This window comes from Sturnus vulgaris, chromosome 5 (genome assembly GCF_052056855.1).
Source record: "Sturnus vulgaris isolate bStuVul1 chromosome 5, bStuVul1.hap1, whole genome shotgun sequence".
In the NCBI taxonomy this organism is placed as follows: domain Eukaryota; kingdom Metazoa; phylum Chordata; class Aves; order Passeriformes; family Sturnidae; genus Sturnus; species Sturnus vulgaris.
The window spans coordinates 28973970-29000053 of record NC_142247.1 but is presented as its reverse complement, the minus strand read 5'-3'; the positions used below and the strand labels follow the sequence as shown (position 1 = coordinate 29000053).

The following is a 26084-nucleotide window of genomic DNA, read 5'->3' as shown; positions in this document are numbered from 1 at the left end:
AATCTGTTAGCTTGTAAAAGACCTCTGAGATTATTGAGTCCAACCTGTGACTAAATAACACGTTGTCAACTAGACCATGACACTGAGTGCCATATCCAGTCTTGAACACCTGCAGGGGCGGTGACACCACCACTTCCCTGGGCAGCCCATCCCAATGCCCAGTTGCCCTTTCTGTGATGAAATTTTTCCTAATGGCCAACCTAAACCTTCCTTGGCACAAGATAAGACTCTGTCCTCTCACCCTGTCACTTTCACCCTGGACTTCAAAGTCATTCCTGCTTAAGGATGTAAAAAAGCCTTGGTTTGCGTGACAGACTTGTGTGCCCATTGTGCATGACATTTTCTTCCGGGTATAGAAACAAAAATATATTGGATGAGGCCAGGGTGAGCTGTGCACAGACCTGCCTGCTGCTGCAGTGGGTTTGCACAGCACCTCAGTCCCTTCTCTGCAACCTGCAACCTACAGGCACCAATGGAAGTACCTTTCTAGGTGCCAGATGGCTGGTGAGATCGCTATTGAGGTGGGCCGTAGGTAGGATTTATTCTGCTATTTAGTCCCAAAACGTAAGAGGCATTTTCTAGTCTCTCACGAATTTCCCAACTGTGGTTTTAATAAGCAACAGCAAATGCTTATATGAAGCCAAGAAAAGAATGTCAGTAGTTGATGGTACTGGGTGACCAGCCTCATAAATAGTAAGAGGAGTTTCTTTTGCAACTGAAGAAAATTAAGAACTACTTAGACACTAGACTATAGCTTTATGTGAGAAGCATAAAGCTGCCAGCATACATAGAGCTGATGAGGAACTAAATTAGTGTGGTCTCGAGAAGGAGTTTGAATCTGGAAAATACAAGCAAGAAATTTGGCACTAGATGTTAGTTCGTCACAATTTTTAGTAATAAAAAGGATCTTATCAAATACATCCGATTCCCTTCCCTGTCATTCTTCCAAATATTGGTTGTGCCAGAGGGGCAAGAATAAAGGCATTTACTATAGGTAGAGCTATATTGGAATGTAGATGTACCATGCCAGTGTAGGATAGATCCATACATTCATTCTTCCGAAAAAAATTGCTTAACAAATTAAAGTAACTTCTATGACACTGTATCTGGTTTTTAGCAGGGGTTTGCAGAATTTGACTCTTGCTGACTACCTGCACATGAGACTGAGACCTCAATAACTGCACTTGCAGACTGTGAAAATACTCATTTTAACTGCTAAGGAAAGATTTTACTTCATGAGAGGAGTGGTACATGCCAAATCATGACCTTGCAGGACACCTCTCAGTCTTACAGACAAAGGAAATTGGGATGGAGGAAAGCACAATATGACTTTCAGTTGAGAAATGCAGTCTTGAAAATGAATGTTCTTAAATTAAAAACTAGTGTTTATTCCAGCATAACTCTCGATTGTGTGTACCTTTTGGTTTTGTTCCTCTTTTTTCTTATCTCCTCTTAACCTTTTTTCTCATTCAGCAGTAATGTCTTTTCCTTTCACAGGTGCTGCAGGGTTGGAGGTGTCCTGGGCTCTGTGACTCATTTGGTGATGGCTCTCTAAGGCTGCCCTCCCATTGTGATCTGGCATATCTGCTCTCTTTCTGTTTGCTTTCTGCCTCCAGACCTGCTCCACCTTTCTTCTGCCCAAAACCACTCCATCAACAGTGTTTCTCATTCAATGTACATTTTGCCCAGCAGCTTCTGCACCAGAGGCCCAGCTTAGTTTAGTTCTACCCATTGTCACAGTGTCAACACTTTAAATTAAGAAATAACAAATCTTCTAAAGAGTTAATAAAAATAAACATTGTCTTATCCATGGATAGTAGCAATCTTTGGATCAAAACCAATACCTAAAAATGTGCATTGTAATAAAATATTGTGAAGAGCATTAGACAATGTTCTCCAGTATCCATAAGGTGCACTACACAAGTCACAGCCTGTATTTCATAAATTATCAGTTTATTGTGTTGACAATGCTGTCAGAAGCCAATCATACTCAGTATAATAAAGTCTTTCCTTTTCTGTTCAACACATTTTAAATATCTAGCAAGTTTAGTACACTTCAGATGTTACCTTCTATCTGCCTTTGAATCTTGCCAGAGTACAGCAAAGCACAAGCTGACATTCTTGTGGGTCACTGTAAATAGACAAGTGAGACGCACAGGAGTAAATATGTCACTGATTACATTGGGAAAAGGCTGGTAATTTAAGCCAGTGTCAGTCTGGAAATTGTTAATCTAATGGTAGACAGAATATTTTAGGGAGAGGGAAACTATTCTACCAGGGAGGCTGTACGACCATAAAACTCATTCTGGAGGGTAATTTGAAGTCAGCAGTACTGCACCTGGGAGGGGATGGGTGACCCCGACCTAAGATGGTCTGGGTGTCTGGATCTGCACAACCACTGCCCATGGTGGAACATGTCCCACTCAGTCTCCCTTTCCCACCAGCAGTTCTCTTCCTGAGGCTCTGCCAGCATGGATTGCTGGAAATATTGAGGAATTTGGGATGAAAACAAGCCAAAAATCCGATTCCAAAAAGTGTCTAAATTCACATGTGTATACACAAATATAAAAATATATATAATATGCATAATATATTCTTATATAATATACAATATATAACTAATATAACTAATATAACTAATATAACTAATATATATAATATATATAATATATATAATATGCATCCACATACATATATATGTACATATTAAAAATATAAATATATATGTAATATAAAAATATTAATGTTTTACATAAATATACATGCTGCATATATGCATCTATATATTATAACATATATATACACATTTTTGTGCATATATGTAATATATATATATATATAGATTATATAATACCCAGTTGTATAAAATATAATATTAATTTATATATATATATATTTATTTGTTTTATTTTTGTGTTTAGTTTGGGGGGTTGTTTGGAGGTTTTTTGCTTGTTTGGGTTGGGGGGTTTTTTGTTTGTTTGTTTGGTTTTTTCTTTGTTGTTTTTGTTTGTTTGTTTGTTTATTGAATATTCTTTTCAACCCAAAGATTTATGTTTTCAGACGATTTTATTTTCAGGAAACCCCCTCAGCAGTGCAGGGTGGAGTAAGTAAGGTCTGGCTGGAGCAGATAATTGCTCAGCCATCAGCGATGGTTTTGGCCCCCGTCCAGCGAGCAGAAATGGGTGGGCACAAGGGTCACTGCTTCAGTATGTGATAATCCCGGGGGGGGGTCTCACAATTCAGCTCCTTGTCGCGTTTGTATGCATGCAATCCCTCTGCAGAAGCAGCTTTGCTTTCTCTTGGATATTTTTTTGTATCAGCAAAGACAACCAGGAAGAAAAAAAAATGTTGCATTAAAATTAGAACGGAGAGTCGACTGCTGAAGCGCTTTATTTTTTAGATTTTTTGATTTTTTTAAGCCTAATTCACCTTAAAGAATCTCAAAACCAGCCACTAGGGAAAGATTTGTGAATTTTTGTAATGGAAAGCGGTAGCCTCTAGGGCCCAGAGGATATGCAGGGAGGCATTTTCTCTTGCTGGTGCCGCTGAGAGCGAGCGAGAGAGAGCGAGACCTGGAAATGAAAGTAAAGAGATCAGGAGGCACATGGAGGGAGCTGCAGGGGCAGCCGATCCAGAAGCAGAATGCTGCCTTCTATAATTAAATAGCACTTAACTATTATTATTACTTCTAGTAATAATACATTAATAATATCTCTAGTAATACAATACCATTTATCAAGGAAAGTTTATACGTAGTGTGGGGGGGAAAACCCGAGGAGAGGTGAGTTCTTTATTATTATTTTGGGGGGATTATTTTTGTCTTAAATCAATTCTGTGTGTGTTTGTGTATGTAGAAAGGGGTGGACTTGAGAAACAAATTCTGGATTTTGCTTCATTAGAAAGTAAAGGTTTCAGATAGTAACTGCATAGATGAAAGGTTGTGTAATTGGAATTTTTTTTTAATGTGAAAAATAATACGGGTGAGATTTTGAAGCTAAACCCTCTTCCTCCAAAAATGTGGGGTTTGCAGAAAAAAAAAAAAAATTGTCAAAGATCCTAATCCCACCCCCTGGAAAAAAATGTGGTAGTAGTCTAAAATTGCATAGCTAGGGGGAAAGACCCTGGGTTTACATAGAAAACTTAGTATTAATTGCGTTTGTGCCTGTTTGTGTTTTGTAGTTTCGGGATGTATGTTCTGGTCTGTATTTAGGCTGCAGTTTACCTCTCTTGTTTGGTACAAACCCCATGAAACGGCAGAGAAGCCCTTTGGAATTGCTTTTTAGATAGACCTTCCGTAGGATCTTTTAAAGTTTATCAAATACGAAGGCTGTGTTTTGGTTTTGTTTGGGTTTTGTTTGTTTGTTTTGGTTTTAATTCTTCAATGTTTTAGACAGTTTCCGGGTGGCAGGGACGTTATGTGTTGTTTTTTGGGTGATTTTTCTTCTTTTTTTCCTCTTAAAGCCGTCTCCCAGACTCTCGGAGATGCGTGATTTTTATTTAAGCGGATGGGGGGTGGGGAAGGAGGAAGAGCATGTTTTGGTTTGTTTTTCCTTTTCCCGGGGAAGCCTGGATGTCTCTTGCCGCGGGAGACCCCTCCACGCAGGGCCGAGGTGTTGGGAGTGCCGGGGTGCCGGCGTTCGGCAGAGCCCCGGGCTGCGGGAGGTGCCCCCGGCCCACTCCGCTCCGGCGGCCGAGGTGGCGCCTCTCCCAGCGGCGGCCTCTACGCAAGGCCGGGGATCGGCGGCCTAGTGCCGGCGGTGGGGGGAGGAGGCGAGCGACGATTCCCGCGCCATCCGTGTGGGAACCAGCCCCGGGGTTTAGTTTTGCAAATGAGGCACAGGAATGCGAGCTGGGTGGGCAGGAAACCAAGAGCAAGTGGCATAGGGATAGGCAGCATCACCCCACAGTTCTCTCCTTGCTCCTTGGTTGTGCTGCAGTGGGGGCAGGAGGGATGGAGGCCTGTGGTACGTGAAGGTTTTACATGTGGAACACAAGGCTGAAAGGAGTGGAAAATGAGATCATGGGGACTGATGTAGTCAACTGTGGCTTTTAGCCCCCAACACCATCCCCCTTGCAGGGAAACTTAAGAGTCTCTGCTTTTATTTTCACCGGGGGGTGAGTTGGTTGTTGCTGCCTTGCTCTGCATACACTGGGTGCAGTGAATATTGCTGGGTGCAGCTGGTGGCACCCCAATGACCCCAGTGATGCTGCAGAGTGGGCTGCTGGGGTGTGACACAGTGGCCATGAAAGTACCTTGGGGCCAGCCAGTGCAGGGAGGGACAGAGGAGTCAGCCCTGGTGGGCACAACATCGTGGTGGGGAATCCAAGAGTGGTTGGCTGTCAGAAGCAGTGAAACCCAGGGAGCGGGGCATGGCAGAAAGCAGCTGCAGGAGTGAGCAAGAGCCCAAGTTTGTAGTGGGCTCTGCAGTTTGTCCTTTGCTTGATGTGTGCCCAGTTAAATATTCTGCTGCACCACTAAGGTGGCCAAACTGCAGGCAGTGAAAGACTCGCATGTTTCAGGTCAGTATATCCTGGAGCCTTTTTCCTTGGTAGCTCTAGTCTCAGCTTTACAACCTGCCACTTACGTCTGAGTGTACTTATTTCTAGCTGAAATGTTACATTCAATGCCTGGAAGTCAGTCAAAGTGTCAGTTCATTGCCATCTCAGAAATACAGTATGAAAAACTTTGCCCAAATTCAGCTCTGGCAGGGTTACGAATAACAGCTGTGTCCTTGATGAATTCAAGTCTTTCCGTTCATCTCATGTTTCTACCATCTACCCATCTAGAGGACATCCACCCAGTTTGTGATTCAGTCACCCAGTTCACTGGCTCATGCTTCCTTTTGAAGGAAAGAAAAACATTTTGTTTGTCTGTAGCATTTTATTCCTGTGTGGCAAATGGTTTGTAATTTATTGATGAACTGTGAATAAAGTTCTCTCTAGATGCTGGACCAGAGAGGATAAATGTCTCTGGACTGAAAGGGTGAGAGCTTTGTAGTAGAGATAGAAATACTCGGTATTTGAATTTTGCTGGTGATTTGAGTGGAAAAATCTGGACAGAGAGATTTGGTAGCGGGGAGAGAAAAGGGACGCTTATACATGATGCTTCATAAAATGTTTTCTACTGTGTTTCTAAAAATATTTGAAAGACCAAGAAAACAAAAGCTAAACAAGCTTTCCACTTAAAATTAATTATGCAGTAGCTGTGGTATGGTGTGCAGCAGAAGTGAAGTGTTGCTCATGTGGCTCACTGTGTGTTGGGTTTGCTGGTATAACAAGTGCATGGCTTGGTCTGAATGTTAAATTAAATATGGTGAAGAGGCTGGAACGATGAGGGGAGACAGAAGTGACTGAGTTTGCTGGTGAGGTAGTGGGGGAGGAGGTGTGAGGAGCAAAAAGTGGAGTCTGGCAGCCTCCTGCAGTGGTTGGGGCAGGCAGGACAGATGAGGGGTCTGCCACACGTGAAGGAGATTGCTGGTGTGGAGTCGTATCGTATCAAAGGGGAAAGAAAGGTAGTTGGTTGTGAGAGATGTGCAAGAAGTTGTTGGGCAGCAGCACATGGTGTGTGCTTTGAAGGTGTTGCCATGAGAGGATGAGTCTTACGTGCAAAGTCATGACATAAGCCTGGAGGTGTGACAGCTAAGGGTCAAACCTTTAGCAGAGAAAGCTGGTCACCCACTTGCAAGGAGGGAGGAATGTGAGGCAGTACCAGGGAGCAGCAGTCTAGAGGGGAGATCAGGCCTGTGGTTTATGTCTGAAGAAGGCAATGGAGGGTTTTGGGTTGAAGAATATTCACTCTGGAAGATGAGGGTAGAACTGCAGAGCATAAAAAATGTTCAGGGCACAGAAGGTTGCCTTTTACGAGGGTTTTGTAGCACGGATCAAACTGTAGCTGTGTATTGTGGGACTTAGAGAGGTGCAATAAGCTGGTCAGCCTTCCACATGCAGCAAGGGTGGGGATATTTATGCTGGATGCAGTGGCAATAGTGATGAGGACAGAAAAAACAGAAGGGGAAATTCGGAATGCAAGAAAAGTTGGATAACTCTGGAAAAGAGACATTCTGTAGCCGTTCCCAGTAGTCCTGGGAATCCCTGCCCTCCAGGTTTGGGTCAGTAATGTTTGAATGCCCTTCTCTCTGGGCGAGCAACAGTAATCAGTTCTTTCTGTAACACATTCACGTCCTGCTATGTTTTAGCAGCAGGATCAGAGTAGCTGTGAGGACAGTTACTGATCTCTTCACTCCTTGCAGAGTATTCTAAAGGCTGAGCTCAGAAACTGAGGTAGACCATGTGTATCAGAAGCTTTTCAAGGTGGTGATCTGTTTTGTGGATATACACAATTGTAAAGGTGTGCCATGGAATTTTTGGAATGTGGCCATTTACTTGGTGATGACCAGCCAGTGTTCAACTGCCCTCTCCACATTTCATCAGATCCGTGGGCTGCTGCTTCACTTCCCTGACTTTTGTTCCTTAATGACTCAGGGAGCAGCAAGAGCAGGGCTGCACCTCCAGGCAGGACAAGAGAGTAGCTGAAGGTGATGGCAGTCACCAGCAATGCCTTCACTCATAGGATACAATCCCACCACACCTAAGCAGTGTAGGCAGAACTAGATGCCAATATCAGTGGTCCATCAGCAGTCCCAAAGAAGATGAGGTAGTGCATCTGGTCCAGGTCCACCCAGCAAGTCCAGCAATAGGAGATTGTTCCTGAGACAGGGCTGGAGACAAGCTGCCTGCAGTGGAGGCCTGTGGTTTCTCCCAGAGATAGAACTAAGGATGAGTTCAGCTACAGCATAGGTCAGTCAAAGCAGGACCTGGACCTCAGCTGAAATGGAGCTCCTAGACCATGGACACTGGGGCATAGGTGGGGGCCCAAGGTGAGGCTGTTTGGAGTACTTCAAGCCTTTTAGTGTATTCAGGGGCCAGACAGGTAGAAATTCTTCCTTCCTTCCTGTGCTCTCCCCATGAGCCTTTCGGAGGGTCCACTTGACTCTTTTGCATCCTCTTCTCCCCCACAGTTTCTCTCTTGTGGTTTCCTGTGGAGACTCTTTCCTCATTCTTGTCTCTGATGGCCCTCACAGTTTCCTACAGTGCTCTGGGGTGGCACTGTCCTCTTTCATGTCTTTCACTGCTGCCTTTGTAGAAATGGTTCCTACTGCTCCTCTTCCACTTTGTTCTCTCTTACTTCCTCTGTCTTTGCAGAAATTCACACAAGAAGAAATATTTAATTAATTACCTCCCTCTCCTTGTCTTCCTCTTGTCTGCCTGTATTGTTAGTGATCGTTTTAACCTTACAATCTCCTTGTTAAATTTCCTTATTTCTTCCTGAGTGCTCATTATCCAGGCTATTTATGAATCAATGCAGGCCTTCTGTTGGTTTTGTAGTGAGGTATATCAGCTCTTCTCCATTACTTCTGTTAAAAGCCTTTGTAGAGAAGCTCATGATCCCTCACCTTGTCTGTTGGCTTTCCCTTTCTTGCTACACTGCCCATCCTATTCCAAGTTCAGCTGCTTAAAATCTCCTACCTGCTGCTTGAACCAGATTGCTCCCAGATTTACTGTCTGATGACTTAGAAACTGCACAGTGTCACTGTTAAGCTCCTGCTTCCTTCTGCTGCCACTTTATCTCACTCCAGTCTTTCCCCCTTCCTCCAATTCTTCTTCTTGGTAAAGGGCAGGTATCAGTTCTACATTTTGCATGGCACAGAGCACAATCAATAAGGGCTTGCTGAGTTGTCAGGATTGATTTTTATGTACTTTAAAGGCTCCTTCACCCTGTTCAGACTGAGTATGTCGTTGATACTGCCAGATATCTTAGAATGATAGGGATAGTCTTAATGTAAAAGGGAGCTGTATGATAATGCTCTTCAAGTTGTTGTAGTGTAGAGGTGGAGAAATTACTTTAGTATCTTTGCAGAGGCAGTCCTGGGTTGGGAAGGTAGGATCTTCATCTCATTTCAGTGTTTCTGTACTTGCAGCCTTTGTCCCCAAGTTCCTATTCCTCAAATGCTGAGCATTATTTGTGGTCACAGCTCATTGATACGAAATTTGCTGTCACTAGCAACGCAGTTTTGCCACCAAGTGCCATCCTTTCTCTCCTTCATTATTGTTTTCTTGTGTGACACCCCTGTGTACCTTAGAGAAAGGTCACTGGGGAGCCCTTCCAAAATTTACTTACAAACTGCAGAGGATGAAGTGCAGATAACTCTTGAGCCTTCGTAAGGTGCTGCTCACCCCAGTTGAAAACACTGCAGGATAGGGCTCTGTTCCCTCTCCAAAGAAGTGTTCCCCAGTCTGTGCTGCTCTTGCCTGCTGATTTTCAGTGTGAAATCCCCATTGCATGGATTCATGCAGTCCTTTTATGTGGACCACATCAAGGAATTCCATCTTCTTCTTTTGCATCTCCCTTTGAGCTGTACCTCCATAAACTTTATCTAGGTAAGGTATGTTTCACATGCTGTGCAGTAAACCAGTTTAAATCTGTCCCAGATAAATAGTGGTCAACATTACTTATCATGGGAGGGTCTCAGCACAAATTCCTGAAATGACTGCCAGTGCAGGCAAAGATGGTGTTGGGTTTCTTCCCTTTCCTAGAAGGCAGTCATGATAGCAGTTGGTTCCCATTGCTTTATTTACTGGCAGCCTAAGCAGAGAGCTCAAATTGAAGTAATTCCTTTTTGCCCATGTATCCTGTCAGTGGCATGTGAGAAAAAGCAGATACTTGGTAGTGAGCAGCTTGCCGTGCTGTATCTGCAGTGTGGATAAATCATGGGCTTCGCTGTTCAGGGCATCTGGTCTGGAACATTTTGTTAGTAGTAAATTCAGGCACGAACAAAATACTGTGCTGTTTAATTGCCAGCAAGACCTAAAATGACTCACTTTGTGTTCTTTCTTTTTCTTCTTCTTCCACAGCAACTATAATGGAGAGGCAGAAGAGAAAACAAGAAATAGAGAAAGGACTGCAGTTCATTCAGTAAGTGGACAACCTCAGTGTTCCCTGTGGATTTGGAGGCGGTTGTCTTTCTGTTGAGGATTGCAGGAGCTGACTTTTTCCTATTCATGCTTTGGGTTTGCTACATGGGAAAGAGATGCTGTCCTGAGGATTTTGACTGTGATTTTTCAGAGTGTTTCTTGACCTGTTATCTCCCTGAACTTGAAATTCTGTCATTTTAATATCCTTTGGTTTTACCCTCCACTGCAATTCCAGGATGATCTTTACAGTCAGCATAATGCTAATAGTACTTGGACCTTCTACATCATCTTCAGCATTAAGATCTCGAAGTGCTCTCTCAGCAAAGTTATCCCACCTTTTTTAGGAAGGGAGATAGTGTTTCAGTTCTGTAGGTGGGGAAACAAGGTACATGATTTGTTGGGCACGCTATATGGTGCCTATAGGAAAAGTAGATGACCTGGGGTCTTTTACAGTTGCCAACCTGGTAGATGTCTCAGATCACTCTTCTATGAATATCATGTGGCCTTGTAGAGCTTGAAGTGGTTGCTTATGTTGTAGTTACAAATCCTAGTACTTCCTTATGAGATACAGTAGTATCTTAGTAAGTATTTCTCCCTCCAATGTTTGAGTTAACAGAGGCCTCAAACTCAGGCCCAGGTTCCATGGTGAGTAAGGAAGTAGTAAGATTATAATCAGATTGTTTTAGGGGTTTTTAAGGTCTGCTTTGAGTCCTGCAATTATTATGCCTGAAATCTGTGCCTCTACAGTAGGAAACACCCTCAGATCTTCCATGTTACATACTTGTATCCTGTAAGGTGGCCATGATATTTTCATCCCAGTCTGAGACTAAATAGGGCTGATAACCCAGTTTTGGAGAGGTAATTTTGAGATTTATATTGGTAGCACTTACAAAAATGCACAAGATTCTGGGGAAGAAAGTAATTTAGAAATATGAGGTGTAGTTCACGCATCTGGAGTGTATCTTGCACTCTGAACCAGGAGTGCCATATGTTGGTTTGTTTGATGCAAAAGAGGGAGTCCATGTTTGTAAGCAGCATGAATGTTTCTTACAAAGCCATAATATTTCCTATAGTTAATTTTAGGGAGTGATTAGATGAAATCTAAAACACGTTTATTCTGTAACCAGTAAGTAAGATCATGTATGCACTGTAGGTGAGAAAAGCTATGAAAGGTGCTAAGGTTTACTCTAGAACCTATTGATTTGTCCTTGAAGAGAAAAAATAAATATATGTGGACCAAGCCTGGATGAATTGGGTCGTTCAGTTTGAAGAACAGAACCTTTCTCTTAAGTCTCAGTGCTGTTGTGGGGTAGGTGTTACTCTCACAAGCACTGCCAGTGTTTGTGGCTCAGCCTTGGCCAAGAAAGTTGGAGTTAAATGGTCTCCTGAACCTGCATTGTTTTCTCCCCTCCTTTTGTGGGATAGGCCTAAAGGCATGTGGCTAAGTTAAGGCAGAGAAAAGTGATTGCATTTATCTCTGCCTGTCTCTGGTCTCACAAAGGATTTGAGGAGGTCTTGGAATGCCGCTCTGGTGCCTCTCATTAGAGCCAGATGAATATAAAATACACTTGTATTCTTCTTGGCAGTCTCTCATGGGACTTGATTAAAGATGGGTTTTTTAGGTGACTGTCAGAAGCACATTACAGAGGATAGTGTATGCACAGAAAATAAATGAGAATAAGACTCCTCTAGTCTCCAGTCCCTCTTAGACATGACCGTCACTCGACACCACTGTGACTGTCACTGAACATAATGCTCCCTAACTGTGTTCTCTTTGCTTCAGCTGCCTTTGCAGTGGTAAAATGTTCAGTAACACTGAGATCACCAACACAGAACCAGAAAAATGATCTCTTCATCAGACAAAAGCCCTTGTTTGCACGGATGCCTGTTTCATGAGTATTTTCTCTTATTTTTGTTCAGGTCCACGTTACCCCTAAGCCAAGAAGATTATGAGGTAATGGAGATTTTGTTTGTTGAAGTTGGGAGCCCTGTGGTTAGCAAGATTTGTTCTATTGCACAGCCATTAGTTTACACGCCAAAAGTGAAGAATGTGGGATGGTCTGTCACAATTTGCCTGTGACTTAAAAGTTTTAAGGTTCTGATGATGACAACTTTGAGGGAAAGGAGAAGACACTTGAGTGTCAAGAAGAATGGGGATTTGACTGCATTATTATCCTCTACCAAAAAAACCTGATGTTTTACAGTAGGGTAGGGATGCAGGAGTATCTTAGTGGGCGAGCAATTTGCTAAAAGATATGGAAAGGAATGGGAAATTGTGAAGTCTCTCCTGTCTCTGAATGTCCAATTGAGTGTATTTGTTCTCTTCCTGCTGCCCAGGCCTTTTTACAGAAGCTAGTGAGAAACTTGTTTGCAGAGGGCAATGATTTGTTCCGAGAGAAGGATTTCAAGCTTTCCCTGGTACAGTACGTAGAAGGGCTGAACGTGGCGGATTATGCAGCCTCCGACGAGGTGACCATCCCAAAGGATCTCCTCTGCAAGCTCCATGTCAACCGAGCTGCCTGCTACTTTGCCATGGTGAGTGCTTTCCTAAGTCATCCCCAGGAGCCAGGGTTGCAATGCTGTGCAGTTGGAAAAGATGTCAAGAGGCATTTCAGCTGTTTTTGTCCACTCCCTGTTAAAGCACTGGAGGAGACAACACACAGAAAAGTCTGCAATATCCTCACAGTTGCACTGTGTCTTGTGAGACCAGGGGAAGGATGTGAGGAGAGGGGGCCAGGCCTAAGGTACTGACAGTGCAGTTCTGGTCTTCAGTGGTGAGGAATTAGTACCATCCAGTGTCTTCCAGTATCGAGCAAGTATTTTTCTGGAATATTGTTTATTACTTTGGAGGCTCTTACCTCCTCCTTTGAGACACTGGAAGATAGTAGGAAGTCTTTGGATCTTGAAGGAACTTGCAGTATACACAAGGAAAAGGATTCTGTAATACCCAGGCTCTAAAAGGCTGCATGCTTCCATTTTACTAAGGTGTGTAACAGCTTTCCTTTATGGCACAACCCCAGAGCAGGCCCATCCTGTTTGTAAGGACACTGAGTCCCTTGAAAACTAGCAAGCAGTCACATTAGTAAAGACTTTCAAGTATATGCTCAGGGTAAAGAGGGAGACAAGATAAGGTTGCTCAAGCAGCAGTTCTGTCATTCCTTGACTTTAAAGTGTTTCGAGTTTTGCAAGATTCAACAAAACGTTCTGTTAATGTAGGTGTGTTTGCACACTGGTGTGTGAATGAGGTAACGTATGTACTTCCACTTGCTAATTGTATTCCTGTTTTCTGCTGAGAGATAGAACATTTGCATTCACAAAGAAGGACAAGTTAGTCTGCTGTGCCTCAGCTGACTCCAGGTGGTCTGTTCCATGCAGGGGTTGTATGAGAAAGCGCTGGAAGACAGCGAGAAAGCTTTAAGTCTCGACAAGGAAAACATCCGAGCACTATTCCGGAAAGCCCGTTCCTTAAATGAACTTGGAAGACACAAAGAAGCATATGAGTGCAACAGCCGATGCTTGCTGTCCCTCCCACATGTAAGTTTTTGACATAGAACTCATCTTGGTTTTTGTGCCTCATGACCTTCCTCTCCTCAACATGCTTAGTGTGAGGCCAGAGGATAGTGGAAGAGAAATCCTGGCTGTTCCCAAGAACATATTTATGCCCAGAAATTCTGTCTCTCTGACTTCGAGATGTTTGTCCTCACATGTTTCTTCAGGTCAAGTCACCTCTTACAGATAGTGCCAGCCAGGGATGCCAGTTAGTGACAGCAGGCTCATGGTCTGTTTTGTGAAGAGCAAGCCCCTACTTCAACAAGAGGTGAACTAAAGCCATGAGAATGCTTTAGTTAGCTGCTTTTGTATCTCTAATGGAAGTGACTAAGAACATGGGATAAATGGAAACTGGAGCTCTGAAAGGAAAACATGTATGGTTTTCCTGTGTTGGATACAAATGTCTCACATTTTACTTACTGATTGTTAAGGCAAAGTAATCGAGCTTTTTATTTCTTGAGGAACATGCAAAGGTGTCCTTGATATCACATGGCATAGTTATTTTTGTGTTCAGGGGTATGTAAATTTTTGCATGCGGAGAGGACTATCTGTATATACTAGGAACTAAATATTTTCCTGATAGTGCTTTTGAGCATCCTCTTAGGCCAGGTATTGATCAGGAAAGGAAACTGATTACATGGATTCAAGTGAGCACTGGTGCTGATCTTGGTTCTGATCCATCACAGTAATGTTACTACAAGAAAAATGCATCCACCTCAACAGGAGTTAACTTTCCTTTATTATTAATGTTATAGAAGCAATCTTTGAAAACCTTGTTAGCAGTTAGTTATTCCTTTTGTACAGCTTGTAAATTCTATCTTCTTTGTCTTAGCAGAACAGGGTGACCAAAACATATTACAGATATCATGTTTGGGGAGTCCCAAGGAGCTGTTTTATAAACAAATCCTTTGATTAAGAAAAGTATCTAATGTAGGTGTTCTTGTAAAGCTGTATGTGGCTATATTTTACATTGCAGTTTATCCACTTAATTTAATTTATATTTTAATTATATAGTTATGTTTACATAGCTCTCATTATTATCATTACTTTATCAAACTTCTCTGTGCCAGGAAAGTTCAGCCTAAAAACCTCCATATTGAATGACCTGCATTTCCTACTCTAAACAATTCAGCCTTGTAAATTAACATACCCCATTGTCTTATTACCTGCTTAACAGAAATCATAGCCTTTTCTTCATCAAAGGCAAGTCATGTGATCCATAATTTTACTCTTGTTTCCATTACCCTCTGAAGTACACAGGTATTTCCATTTTTTCAGTGGTGTAATTGCTGAGAACTGTGTTGTGATCAAAACAGAGCTTTTCTTAAAACTTCTGGTGATAAAGGATCTGCCACTCATTTGGCTCACTGTTTATCAATTAACTTATTTCTGGGTTCAGATACTCAGTGCTGCTAGTTTGAAAAGTTCTCAGTATGATGAAGTTAATGACTTCTCTGTGGAACGCTTGCATTTGGTACGGCATGGGGTATTTTAGAAGAGGAAATGGACATGCTAGATTTGTTTTCACTGAGTTCAGTGAAGATGATGCCAAGACTAACGTTGAGGGTGTGGGGAAGTGAGTACAATCAAAAAATGGCACTCCAGATTGAAAGGAAAAGTTACTGGTGGTGGCCTGGAAGAACCAGAGGCTTCTCAGCTGTTGAAAGGGAAAGGACACAACCTGTAGGGAGAAGGAGATCGGAAAGACCAGCATGGCAAGTAGAGAGAAGAGGGCAAGCTTCAAGGTTGGAGATGAGGGGGGAAGTGTTGGAAGATCAAGGAGGGCTATCACAACAGGTTGGGCAGATCCTTTTTTTCTTCTTTGAAAAAGCTTTTAAAGTACTCTGATATTTTTGCAAACAGGGAGAAAGAGAAAAATAGAAGGAAACAGCTGCTGGTGATATATAAGTGTAGAAGACTGTGGCAGGTTGTTAGTCTGGGCAGAAAGCCCATGGTGTGGTGTGTGAGTGGGCATGGACACTGGGCAGGGAGGATGGTAAAATGTCACACAATGGGCAAAGCTGAAGGATCTGCTTAACTAAGCTGAGGCAGTTTCACTGGAGCTGGAGACAGTCAAAATGCCTTCTAGCTAGTAGGTTGAAAACTGAGACTTGGTTTCAGCTTTAAAAACAAACAAGCAAAACAGGCTAGTGTGTGTACTGTCTGCATATCAAAACTGATTATTAACTCTGCAGTTGGCAGAGAGGGAAGACATGCAGGTTCCTTCCCAAGCATGGAGACCTTGTGGAAACTACCAGCAGCCAGCCTTGGCAGCTCCTTCAGACAACTTGCCAGCAGGACTTCTGAACCCTGTTTTCACAGAGTGGGTACTTTGCTGGAAGCAGATATTTGATTCTGATTTTCTGCAGCATTGAATGAGTAAGGCAAAACTCCTGGTGCAACTGCAGCATCTTGGCAGGACTGAATGATAAGAATGCTGAAGTCTGAACTCTCCTGGGACTGTTCTGGAAATTATCTACCTGCTGCTGTCTGAAGTTGAGGCTTCTTGGTGCAGCCCAATGTGCATAACTGCATTCCTCTTTATTTCAATTCTGTGTGCCACAAAGGCAAAACTGAAAGTGTCCCATCAATGGTTTTGTCCCCAGGATGAAAGCGTCACACAACTGGGACAGGAGCTTGCCCAGAAGCTGGGACTGAGGGTTCGAAAAGCATACAAAAGACCTCAGGTATGGCTTACTTTGTCTTAGAGGCTGTCCTTTGCTTGTACAAGTATACTTCTGCAGAAGTGGTAGGTGCTGCTCTGCAGTTACAGACATGTGTACACAACCCTGCAAATTCCAGCAGGCTGCTGGCAACCCTCCTTGTCCTGATCCTCTGACTCACTTTGCCTTGATCCATTTCTAGCCCCCTTGCTGCTCTGTGTCTACTGCCAGGATGTTTTATGTGTCCTCAGCTGGTGCTGCAGGAGAAACTTCTGATGCAGTAGATGCCTACTGTATTTTTTGCAGGAGAGGAACATGTGGCCTGATCTCAAAGCAGGTTTTGCATCACAATCCTCTCCCTGTTATGCGATGAGAAGGATGAGTTCCTCTGCTGGATTGGAGGCATGGCTGGTTTTGTAGTGCAGTGGATCATGAAGGGTTCCTGCCCCATTTCTAGGCCTACACTTCTTTGTGGTGGGGGAAAGGCTTGGCTTTGGGAGAACAATGGGTGTACACGTGGTCAGAAGCTAATTGACACCAATGGCTGGATCAGTAACTTGGCTCTACAAGGAAGTGCTGTAGGTGTTTAAATGTGTACCCTGGGATGGAGATAGAGGGCGTTAGGCCACTGCTTGCCATAAAGCTGCTCTCCCATAAAGCTGCCTCAGGGATTTTGTTCTCAGGAGCAGAGAACATGAGCTGGCAGCCGAGGCTGACGTTTGTGTTTGCATCCTCGGCCCCAGGCACGGGGGTGTGTTAAACAGCGTGTTCCGTCTGCAGAGGGGCACCTTTGTAGCACGAGGTGGAGTGATTGGTGGGATCCGGTTTGCAGAGAGCTTTTAGGATAAATCTGGCTGTAACATGTTAATCCTCTCCCCAGCAAACCTCACGTGTGATTTGCCTACTCTAAGAAAATGCCTTGATCTTGTAGCAGCTTTCCACACTCCCAAACAAAGGGAAGTTTATGTGGAAATACTTTTTGTAGTTGTTCCTGCGTTGGCCTTGCCACCTTTTTTGCTGCTGTCATGTTACTCAGCTGAGATGGGCTTAAACCACCTGTATGTTAGAAATATAAAAATTAAACACGCCAGAATGCTTTTCATTATTTTAAATTCTGTGATTGGTATTTTGTTAACACTTTGCAATCTCTTATGTTGAGTTCCAGCTTTCAATCTAGCGTGGTAATGCCTTCCCAAAGTAGTAACTTTTTAATGAAAAGCAAATCCATCTGTTGCTCAAGGAAATTTTTTGCCTCCTGGTTGTGGGTCAGATGTTCTGAGGTGTACAAAACAATTAAATGTCCCTTTTCAGTGTTGACAAACGTCAATAAACAGGCACTCTTGTGTCATAGTGGGGTAACTTTTTGGGGTGGCTTTTCTTTTTGGGCAGTGCTTGGAAAGAAACCATATTGTAACCCAGCTTTGCCTAGCTTATGGGCATTCACGGGCTGAATTCTATTCTAAGACCTCTCTCTTCCTTGCAGCAGGAATTGGAAACATTCTCACTACTCAGTAATGGCACGTCAATCAATTCATCAAACCAGGTAAAGTTTGCATCCTGTGGTTGTTATTGTTTATGAATTGTGCTGCTAGAATGCTTTTAAGTTTTATTTATATGCAAATTTGTAACTGTCTTTTAGGTTTGAAATGTTTTAATTAGTGTTTTCTGCTTTTAAGGGATACTGCCAAGAAATTAATTTCTTTGAAAATATTTCTACTGACATTATTTTTTATGTCGGTAATTAGATCACCAAAGGTGGGGTTTTTTCTTAGTTATTGTGAATATTTGCTTTCTCTTGCATTTTAAATAAATTTTTGTTTTCAAGTTTTGCATATCTAACAACAATGCTAAGTAAAAATCAGAAAGTGCAACTGCTGAAGAAACATATAAAATTAAATCCTGTGCTGTACTGAGCAAGGTACATACACAGTTTATGTATTGTTCATATTGTCCTGGGAGATCCAGCTGGGCAGGGCAGTGTACAAATACTAAGGTAAAAGATAAGAAATTGCTGGTTTCCTTGTTCTACCACTGGGCAAAAAACCGTCACAACAAACAAGCACTTGCTGTTTTTACAGGCTGTTTGGTACTCCACAATGCTCCTTAAAGCAAATAAACAATAAAACCGTAAACATTGTAATTTTCTGCAACAAGATGAAATACTAAAGAACTAGTTTACCTCTCACTTCTTTCATCTTCACATCTTTCTAGGAAGGCTAGTCAGTTTTTATAATAGTTATGCCTAGTTTTTAATTTGAAAATATTTTCCTTTTATAAGAATTGAAAATAACGCAAAACCCACTGTAGCAGAGGCTGTATCATAAGACAAATGCTTTACTTGTGTCTTTTTAAGCTTAAGCTAAAGGCACACGTACTTACCTCTATTTATGTTTCTGTAAAATATGGACTCAATTTATTCCTTGCCTTGAGCTCCAAGTCAGCAGTTGTCTTGGCAGAAACATTTTCCTGTTTTGAATTTGCTGTAGAAGTTTGTGGTTGTTAGATTGCAAAATATGTGAACTAAGAAAAGGAACATTGTGTAAGATCAGGCTAATCAGATCTCCCATACAGTGTGCTGACCATTTATGTGTCCTGTGAGTGGGGACACAGTGTTCTCATCCACACATGAAATACCCTGTTCTATGTATGGAATTTCTCACATGGTTGGATGTTGTGCAGGCATGGTTATCCTTTGCAGCAAAAGGGTTTGTCAGCTGCTGAAGGTAAACATGAATAGGTCCCTTGGATCAATGGCCTCCTGAAGTTCATTGGTTTTACTGTTCTGGCACAGAAAGAGGCCATAAAGGAAAAGAAAGGATCATATACATAGTAAAGTGTGGATGTCTATTTAAAGATTAATTTCTCACAATATTTTTCCTCTCCCTTTTCCTACATCCTCTTTGCAGACTACTTCCAATGGATTGGGCTCAATAGATGACATTGAAACAGGTAAAGATATCTCTCTCTTCAGATTTTTGTGGCTTCATTATGGTATGTGACCAGGCCGGCAGGCTTGAGAGGTTCATCACCTGCATTTGTGTCTCTTCTGCACACTCCCAACTTTGGTAACTAGGAGAAGGAAAAAGTGGGGCAATGCAGGAGTGTTTCTCTGGTTTTGTTCAGGCCCAGTGAGAGGCGTGTCTGGGAGTTAAAAGTGTGTGCTGAGGTACACAGCTCTCTCCAGTTATGCTTTCTTAAAGCTGCTGTTGGCAAAGCTTCTGAAACTCTGCTCCAAGGCAAAAAAGTGCAGATAAAGTGAAGGTTGGTTGTGCTCTTAGTGCATATGGTCCTCCAAGACATTGAAGTGGAGGAATTGAAAACAAAGGAGTTGGGAGGGACCCAGGGAAAGTTGAGTTCAGGTTTAAGCACTCAGGAGGAGAAGAAGGAAAATTAACAGGGTTGCTTTTCTAATGCTGGGAAACAAGTGACCTTAACTCTGCCCCTGTAGAAAGGCTCGCTACCTTGTGTGCTGGAGCACTGAACTTCTGCCTCTGAGCACATCAGTATTTGTTCCTTTATAAGGTAGCTCTGTGTGTGAGAAGGAAAGTGTGAGGACTTACAGCACAAATAGCAATTCTCTTTTTAATTTCATGATTAGGGTGCTTTGGAAAGCATGTTAGTTTTCTGTTGAATGCAAATTTAGTATCTGCTTGCTACATGAGATCATGAGACCCAGTTCTGTGAATTAAGGAGAGTTTTTCACATTATCTTGCTGTGCTAAAATTAACTGGACTCCTACTACAGACTAACGAATGACTGCATCCAGTAAGCTCTTTGTCTAATCTGGATTTGGTGTAAGAGTGGCATGCCACCTTTGCTGCGTGTCAGGCAGACAGAGCCTTTACTGCTAGGAAGTCTTTGCAAAAGCACTGGAATTATGTGTTATCCAATTGCCCTGAGAGTGGTGTGCCACTACGACGGCTGTGGGTGCTGGGTACCCTGAGAGTTTCAGATTCAAAGCTTTTTTTAGCAGGGGTTCTTGTTCTGTTTTAAGATGCAGACTCTTGAAGCCCTTTCCTCCATGTTTTGCTTGAAGTTGTCTGATTAACTCAGCCCAGTCCTGCAGAGAGATGATGGCACAGATCTAGCCCAGTATGGCCATTGGCCAGCTAATGCACCAGGGATCACTGCTGTTTTGGAGAGCAGAGCTAGAAACAGTGCTTTTAAAAGCTCTGTACTTGCCCTTTGGTGACAGGCAGGTGTATGGCCAGAGAAGCTACCAGCTGAGGGGGCTTGGTATGAGAGACTTGGTTCATGGGAGTGTATGGACAAGCCCGTCATTGAGCTTTTATAATACTTGGGGCTGAGTGTGATGGCAGGGGCAGGAATCAGCAGGTGTGGATGTGCCTGTGAGCTACTCATCAAAGAAAGCTGTTTTATTCTTTTAAGATGGAGCAAACATTAGGGGAATGCAGAGGATACATGAGCATTCTCTAAGGAGAGTATGTGAGATATGGGTATCATAGCTGGTGAGTGAGGTCAGCAGATCTGGTGTCCTGAGGAAAGCAGGAATAGGAAAGGAGAGATAGGAAAAAAGATTGGACAGAGTAGAGTGGGAGGAAGTGGCTGAAGAAATGACAGGGTTTAGGTGGTCAGGGAGAGGAGAGTGGACATCTTCCCTCTTCCACTTGCAAGTAGTGGAACCTGTTGGTCCTTGCTCTTTTCCTTGCCCTTCACATGCACTGAGCTGTGTGGGTCTCATGTTATTGTCTGCATTTTGGTCATGCATTCAGTGTTTCTGGGTTTGGGGCCTCTTGGCATGTATGAGGGCCTCTTAGGGTGTGTGAGGGCCTCTTTTCTTTGCTTCCCAGTCTGAGTGGAAAATGCAGGGCCTCATTCATTCCTCAGAGAAGGTCTAAACTGCTGGATCCTTTGGGGCCCTGTCATTGTGCACCCTTTTGCTCTCCGCTGCATTTGTCCCCATCCCTTCCGGCATGTTCTGAATTTCTTGGTGGCCTCTGTAGGGATCCTGACAGTACTCCAGATTTAAACATCTGAAAAATGGGAAGGCACTAGTCATCCCTTTGTACTGCAGGGAATCTGGCCAAGCTTTCCAGCCATGAGAAAAACTGGATAGTTGGCTCCCTGGTGGCTGGGGGTTCTGGACCAAAGAGAGATGAGATGAGAAAAGTCATTGCAAGGGAGGCATGGGTTTGAAGACAAGCCTGATTGGTGAGGTGGCTGCAAAACTAAGGACATGCACACCCTTCCTTTGATTTGCTGTCTGTGGGAAATGCATTCAGCTGCAGCACCGAAATCCTGTGTTGGATCCCATAAGGTACAAGATGTGTTTGCCTTCAGTGGCATGCTTGAGGATGTGGAGAGGGACCTGTGTCTGTTCCTTGCCACTTCCCCTGCTTCCCTGTCTTTTGTCATGGCTCAGCCTCCAGTGTTTTCCACATTGACTTTTGCTGTGGTCCATCCACGTGCACCATTCACAACAAGTACTGGAGGAAAGGTTGCAGGGGTTGATGCTGTGCTCTGGTGGGGTTAGAGGTAAGGGGGCATGCTTGTGTTTGTCATCTCTGCTGTTGTTTTGTTCAGGACTAGGGGGTTTCCTGAGCAAATTTGCTGAGCTCTCTAAGAAGACACCAGCACGTTCCCAGGCCAGCAAAGGAACAATTTGCAGCCGTAACAGGGCTCACTCGCCCAGTCCCTGATGCAGAGGGATGGCCAAGTTCTCATGGGGGCTGAGTGAACAGATCTGGTACAGACAGGATGCAGCATTTCTAGCTGGATCAAGTTTTGTGTCTCCGAAACTTGTCTAGTTTCTTTCCCAATTTTATCAGTCTTTCTAGTAAAAGCTATTGTCTCTTCTTCCAAACTTTGCCTTGCTTTTATAGCCTTAGTCTGTTGCAGTTACAGTGCAGCCAATGGGATGTGGATGGAGAAGGTAGCATCTTTGTCTTATTTCTTTTCTTTTATTCCAGGACATCTCCACAGGGGCAGAATTAAGGTAGTTTGGGTGCTTGGTTTGAGAACTGCAAATGTAATGCTGCATTTTCCAAATTTCTAACATTTGAACTTCTTTTTTAACCATTAATTTTTTTGAGAATAAAATGCTCTTCTGTGAAGAACATGTGCTTGCAACCTTAACTTCACTTAACAGAGGTTTATATTGCATGATGGGAACATCTTACTACTTCAGTAATGTACTGGAGAGGGGAAGAAACCTTAGGGAAAACCACCGCCTCTTTCCTGCCTCGACCACATCTCACACGAGTTCCCAAGGGCATGTTTGCTGATCAGATATTGAGGGGGAAAATGGGTAGCAACCTACCACTTTTGGACATCACAAAGGACTCAAGGGCAGGGAATTTACATGAGTAAAGACAGATGAGTGAGTCTGATGGGGATTTTTGGGACATACTGTTAGCATAGCAGTATCTCGGACTCACTCAATCTTGGACTCTCCTCCCTACAGGGCCTTGTGTTTTTATCTTCTTCCGTTTAGGATGCCTGGGTTTTTAGAAAGGATGTGCATGTAAGCAAGCTTTCAGCTGGGATATCAAAGCTCCAAGGAAGAGAGAAGGCAGCGATCTCTGCCAAGTCCATTAGTGAGGAACATTAAAGAAAACACCAGGTGGTGGGTTATAGAGAAATTGTATTATGTACCCCTGGCCTTTAGTCCTGGCCATAGTGAATTTGGTAACTACTCAGCCACAGGTTTTGTGTTGCTCCTGGCTGCTGTGTGTGCTTGCCAAATCCTGACAGTCAGACTGGGCACTGGCCCTTAGAATGTATTTCAGCTATTGGTGAGTCACTGGAGAGTGGGAACAAAAATGAAAGGACAAGTACTCTTCAGACTAGAGCCTCTCCTCTCAGAAAATTGGCATACTTGGTTTTTGTGATTTGATGGAGTTGTACAATATTGGTTTTGCCTTACTGTGCTCTATTTGCCTCCTGCAAGAGGCTCTCCTGCTGACTGGCTCTGTTTCTCTCTCATCACAGACTGCTCTATGGACCTGCAGTGCCTCCCAGCTCCTGTGGCCACCTCCATCCCTGTGAGCGAGGGGCTGGCCCCTTTGCCCTCTGACGCAGATGCAAAGGGCTTGCCCACCTCGCTTCCTGCTGCCAGCTTGCTCCCGTCTCCAGACTGTGTACCCTTGCCAGTGCCTGAGAACACGGAGGACTTCACAGATGGGGACATCATTGGGGAAGAACTAGATTCCCTCCTGGATTCCCTTGCTGAAGGGTCACCATACCCTCTAGTAAGAGTGGGCACTGCTTCTTTCTTCCAAAAAGGTCCTTGGAGGTCGTTGGAGCAGGAGGGTGTGCATGGTGCCTCTCATTCTCTCTCTGTAATTCTTTTGTCCTATCTCTTCCTCTGGCAAAAGTCTTTCCTTTATTCTTTCCTTTATTTTTGCTACTGTCCGTATGTAGAGTTCTCCTCCAAGCCTGCTTTGCTGTATGCAGCTTCAAGGAGCTGCCTCTCAAAATATACCCAAGCTAGCCCTCCCCTGACATCTCCTTCCATCTTGCCTCTCATGTCCGTGAAGTTGAAGCAAGTCTGAGAGTAGAAATGAGTGTGGTGAAGCAGGAATGATGAATGTATTTTATACAGTGGGCATGCTGTAATCTCCTTGTATTCTGTGCACTCAGCCTAAGTTCGTTGAACAGGTCTGGGAGCTGCATAGACAATCTGTATTCATACTTATGTTGGATTTTAGTTGCCAGTGTTGATTATGTGAGTCACCTTGGGTCTGGAAGCAGTATAGTGATTTTCATGTTGGAAAAGCCCCGATGAGAGATGCCATAGGTTGTTATCATTATCCTGACCTTTGCACTGTGTGTACTCGGCTGCCTTGTTTCTCAATCTGAGCTGGTTTAAGTGCCCAGCGCAGGGTACTGCCTTGCAGACTGATCAACTCAGGTATACCAACACCTCCTCAGGGATCCTGGTCCAGATTGTTTGCAGTACAGAAAAATTGGAAGGTCTGTGGGAAGTCTGCAGTTGGATTGAGCTGCCAGGTATCTTTTTGCTCCAGCTAATACAACACGCCCTTCACTGGGAGCCTATTGCTCTCTGTTGTTATGGTTTGACCCCTGTCAGCAGCTAAGTACCAGATAGCTGCTGACTCATTTTCTTCCTGCCCCTTCTCTAGTGAGGAGGATAATTGAAAAAAACCCACAAACTTGTGGCTTAAGATAAGAACAGTTTAACAATTGAAACAAAATAAAATACAACATTAACAACAATAATAATAATAGGAAAGGAGATTCGGAGGAATAAAACCCAAGAGAAACAAGTGATGCACAGTACAATTGCTCACCAGTTGCTGACCAATGTCCAGCCTTCCCTGAGCAGCAGTCAGTGACCCTGACCAACTTCCCCCAGTTTATATCCCGGGTATGATGTTCTGTGGTGTGGAATATCCCCTTGGCTTGTTCAGATCAGCTGTCCTGGCTGTGGTCTCCCCCGTTTTCTTGTCTACCTGCTCACTGGCAGAGCATGGGAAATGAAAAGTCCTTGATTTAGAGTAAGCACGATTTAGCAATAACCAAAACATCAGTGTGTTACCAACATTATTCTCATGCTAAATCCAAAACACAGCACTGTACCAGTTACTAAGAAGAAAATTAACTCTCTGCTGGCCAAAACCAGGACATCTCTTTTCAGTCTTTGCTCCTCAATACTAATTCGCTATTTATCCTCCTTCCTACTCCCCTGAAGTCTCTGGTCCAGGGCACCATTCCTACCAACCTGCCAACAGAGATGCCCCAGCTGATTCCTGTGTTTCCGGGGGGAACTCCGCTGCTGCCTCCAGTCGTGACAGCCAGCATCCCTGTCTCCACCCCTCTGCCACCTGCCTCCTTTGGCCTGGTGATGGATCCCACCAAGCAGCTCTCCTCTTCCTCTGTCCTGGATGCCTTCGAGGCCCCACCAGGAGGAAGTGGCGGCTCCACTTTAGATTCTCTGGATTCCCTGGATCTGCTTCCATACACAGATACACGGCTTGATGCCCTGGACTCCTTTGGGACAAGCAGGGGGTCGCTGGATACCTTGGATTCCTTTGCCGTTGGTAGGTGCGGGGTGATGTGGTTTGTGTTGCTTTAGCTGTGAATGCATGCCAAAATTTTTTCCTTCAATGCTGAGAACATCTGTCCTGTAGCTTTCTCTGCTAGTGTGGCAGAACAGGAATATAATTGTAGAAGAGAGCAGGGAATTGTCTTGGACAGAGTAGCTGATTATGTTTAGCTCAAAAATAATGAGAAAAGCTGTAGGTATGTAATCCCAGGTAACCAGTACCTGCATGGAGTGAAATCTAAAGAGGAGAAAGGAACACAAAGGGTTATAATGATGAGTGATGAGATTTAAATTTGGCTTGGTTTACAGAACACCTCCCTTGGCACAATTTGCTGGACTATAGCATGATTCCTTCACCTTCCTCCTGAATGACTCTTTGACATTTTGTACAAAGTGAGCAGAATGGTGATGACTGCTTTAGATGATACAGGACCTTGTTGAGCTGGGCAGAGTGATAGGGGCCAAGATAGGTCTTTCCCATCTCTGGATTCAGGACAATGAGTGTCCTCTGGAGTGCGGCTCTGAACTCATGCCACAAGGAGGAAAGCTGTGGAGGATGGTGGGCAAAGACTAAGTCCCGTCCAGTTCAGGAGGGAAGTGGGCTTCTTCTTGGTTCACTTGTTCCCAGTATTGCAGTATATTGGCAGCAAGAGTATTTTGAGAATAGCAGAGATTGGCCAGTCAGCACTTGAACACTCACATTCACCTCAGCTTTGGGTTGCCACCTTAGAAATGCCAGTTCTCAGCAGCTTAGTGTTGGGTTCAGTAAGATTTCTGGGACAAGAAGGCCTTTCCTGGAGTTTTTCTGAGTCTAGGCAGATGCTTTGGGAAGAAAGTATTAAAACATTGTGAAATAAATGAAGCAAATTAAT

General features: G+C 43.6%; 1 protein-coding gene across 7 annotated transcripts in view; it reads left to right on the top strand.

Annotated features, from left to right (window-relative positions):
* The first annotated feature begins 3280 nt into the window (after positions 1-3280).
* ZC3H7B (zinc finger CCCH-type containing 7B) overlaps positions 3281-26084 on the top strand; it is a 47510-nt gene continuing 24706 nt past the window's right edge. For 2 of the 7 annotated variants that reach the window (XM_088165258.1, XM_014882645.2), the window contains exons 1-10: positions 3281-3781; positions 9913-9973; positions 11893-11926; positions 12310-12507; positions 13348-13506; positions 16128-16208; positions 17668-17727; positions 19091-19133; positions 23136-23395; positions 24859-25207. In XM_088165258.1, coding sequence (XP_088021384.1) covers positions 9921-9973; positions 11893-11926; positions 12310-12507; positions 13348-13506; positions 16128-16208; positions 17668-17727; positions 19091-19133; positions 23136-23395; positions 24859-25207 — 1237 coding nt within the window. In that variant the 5' untranslated portion in view covers positions 3281-3781; positions 9913-9920. Of the gene's footprint in view, positions 3782-9294; positions 9439-9912; positions 9974-11892; positions 11927-12309; positions 12508-13347; positions 13507-16127; positions 16209-17667; positions 17728-19090; positions 19134-23135; positions 23396-24858; positions 25208-26084 lie in introns of those variants that run through there. The other 5 variants (XM_014882646.2, XM_014882644.2, XM_014882641.2 and 2 more) reach the window with 4 other exon arrangements.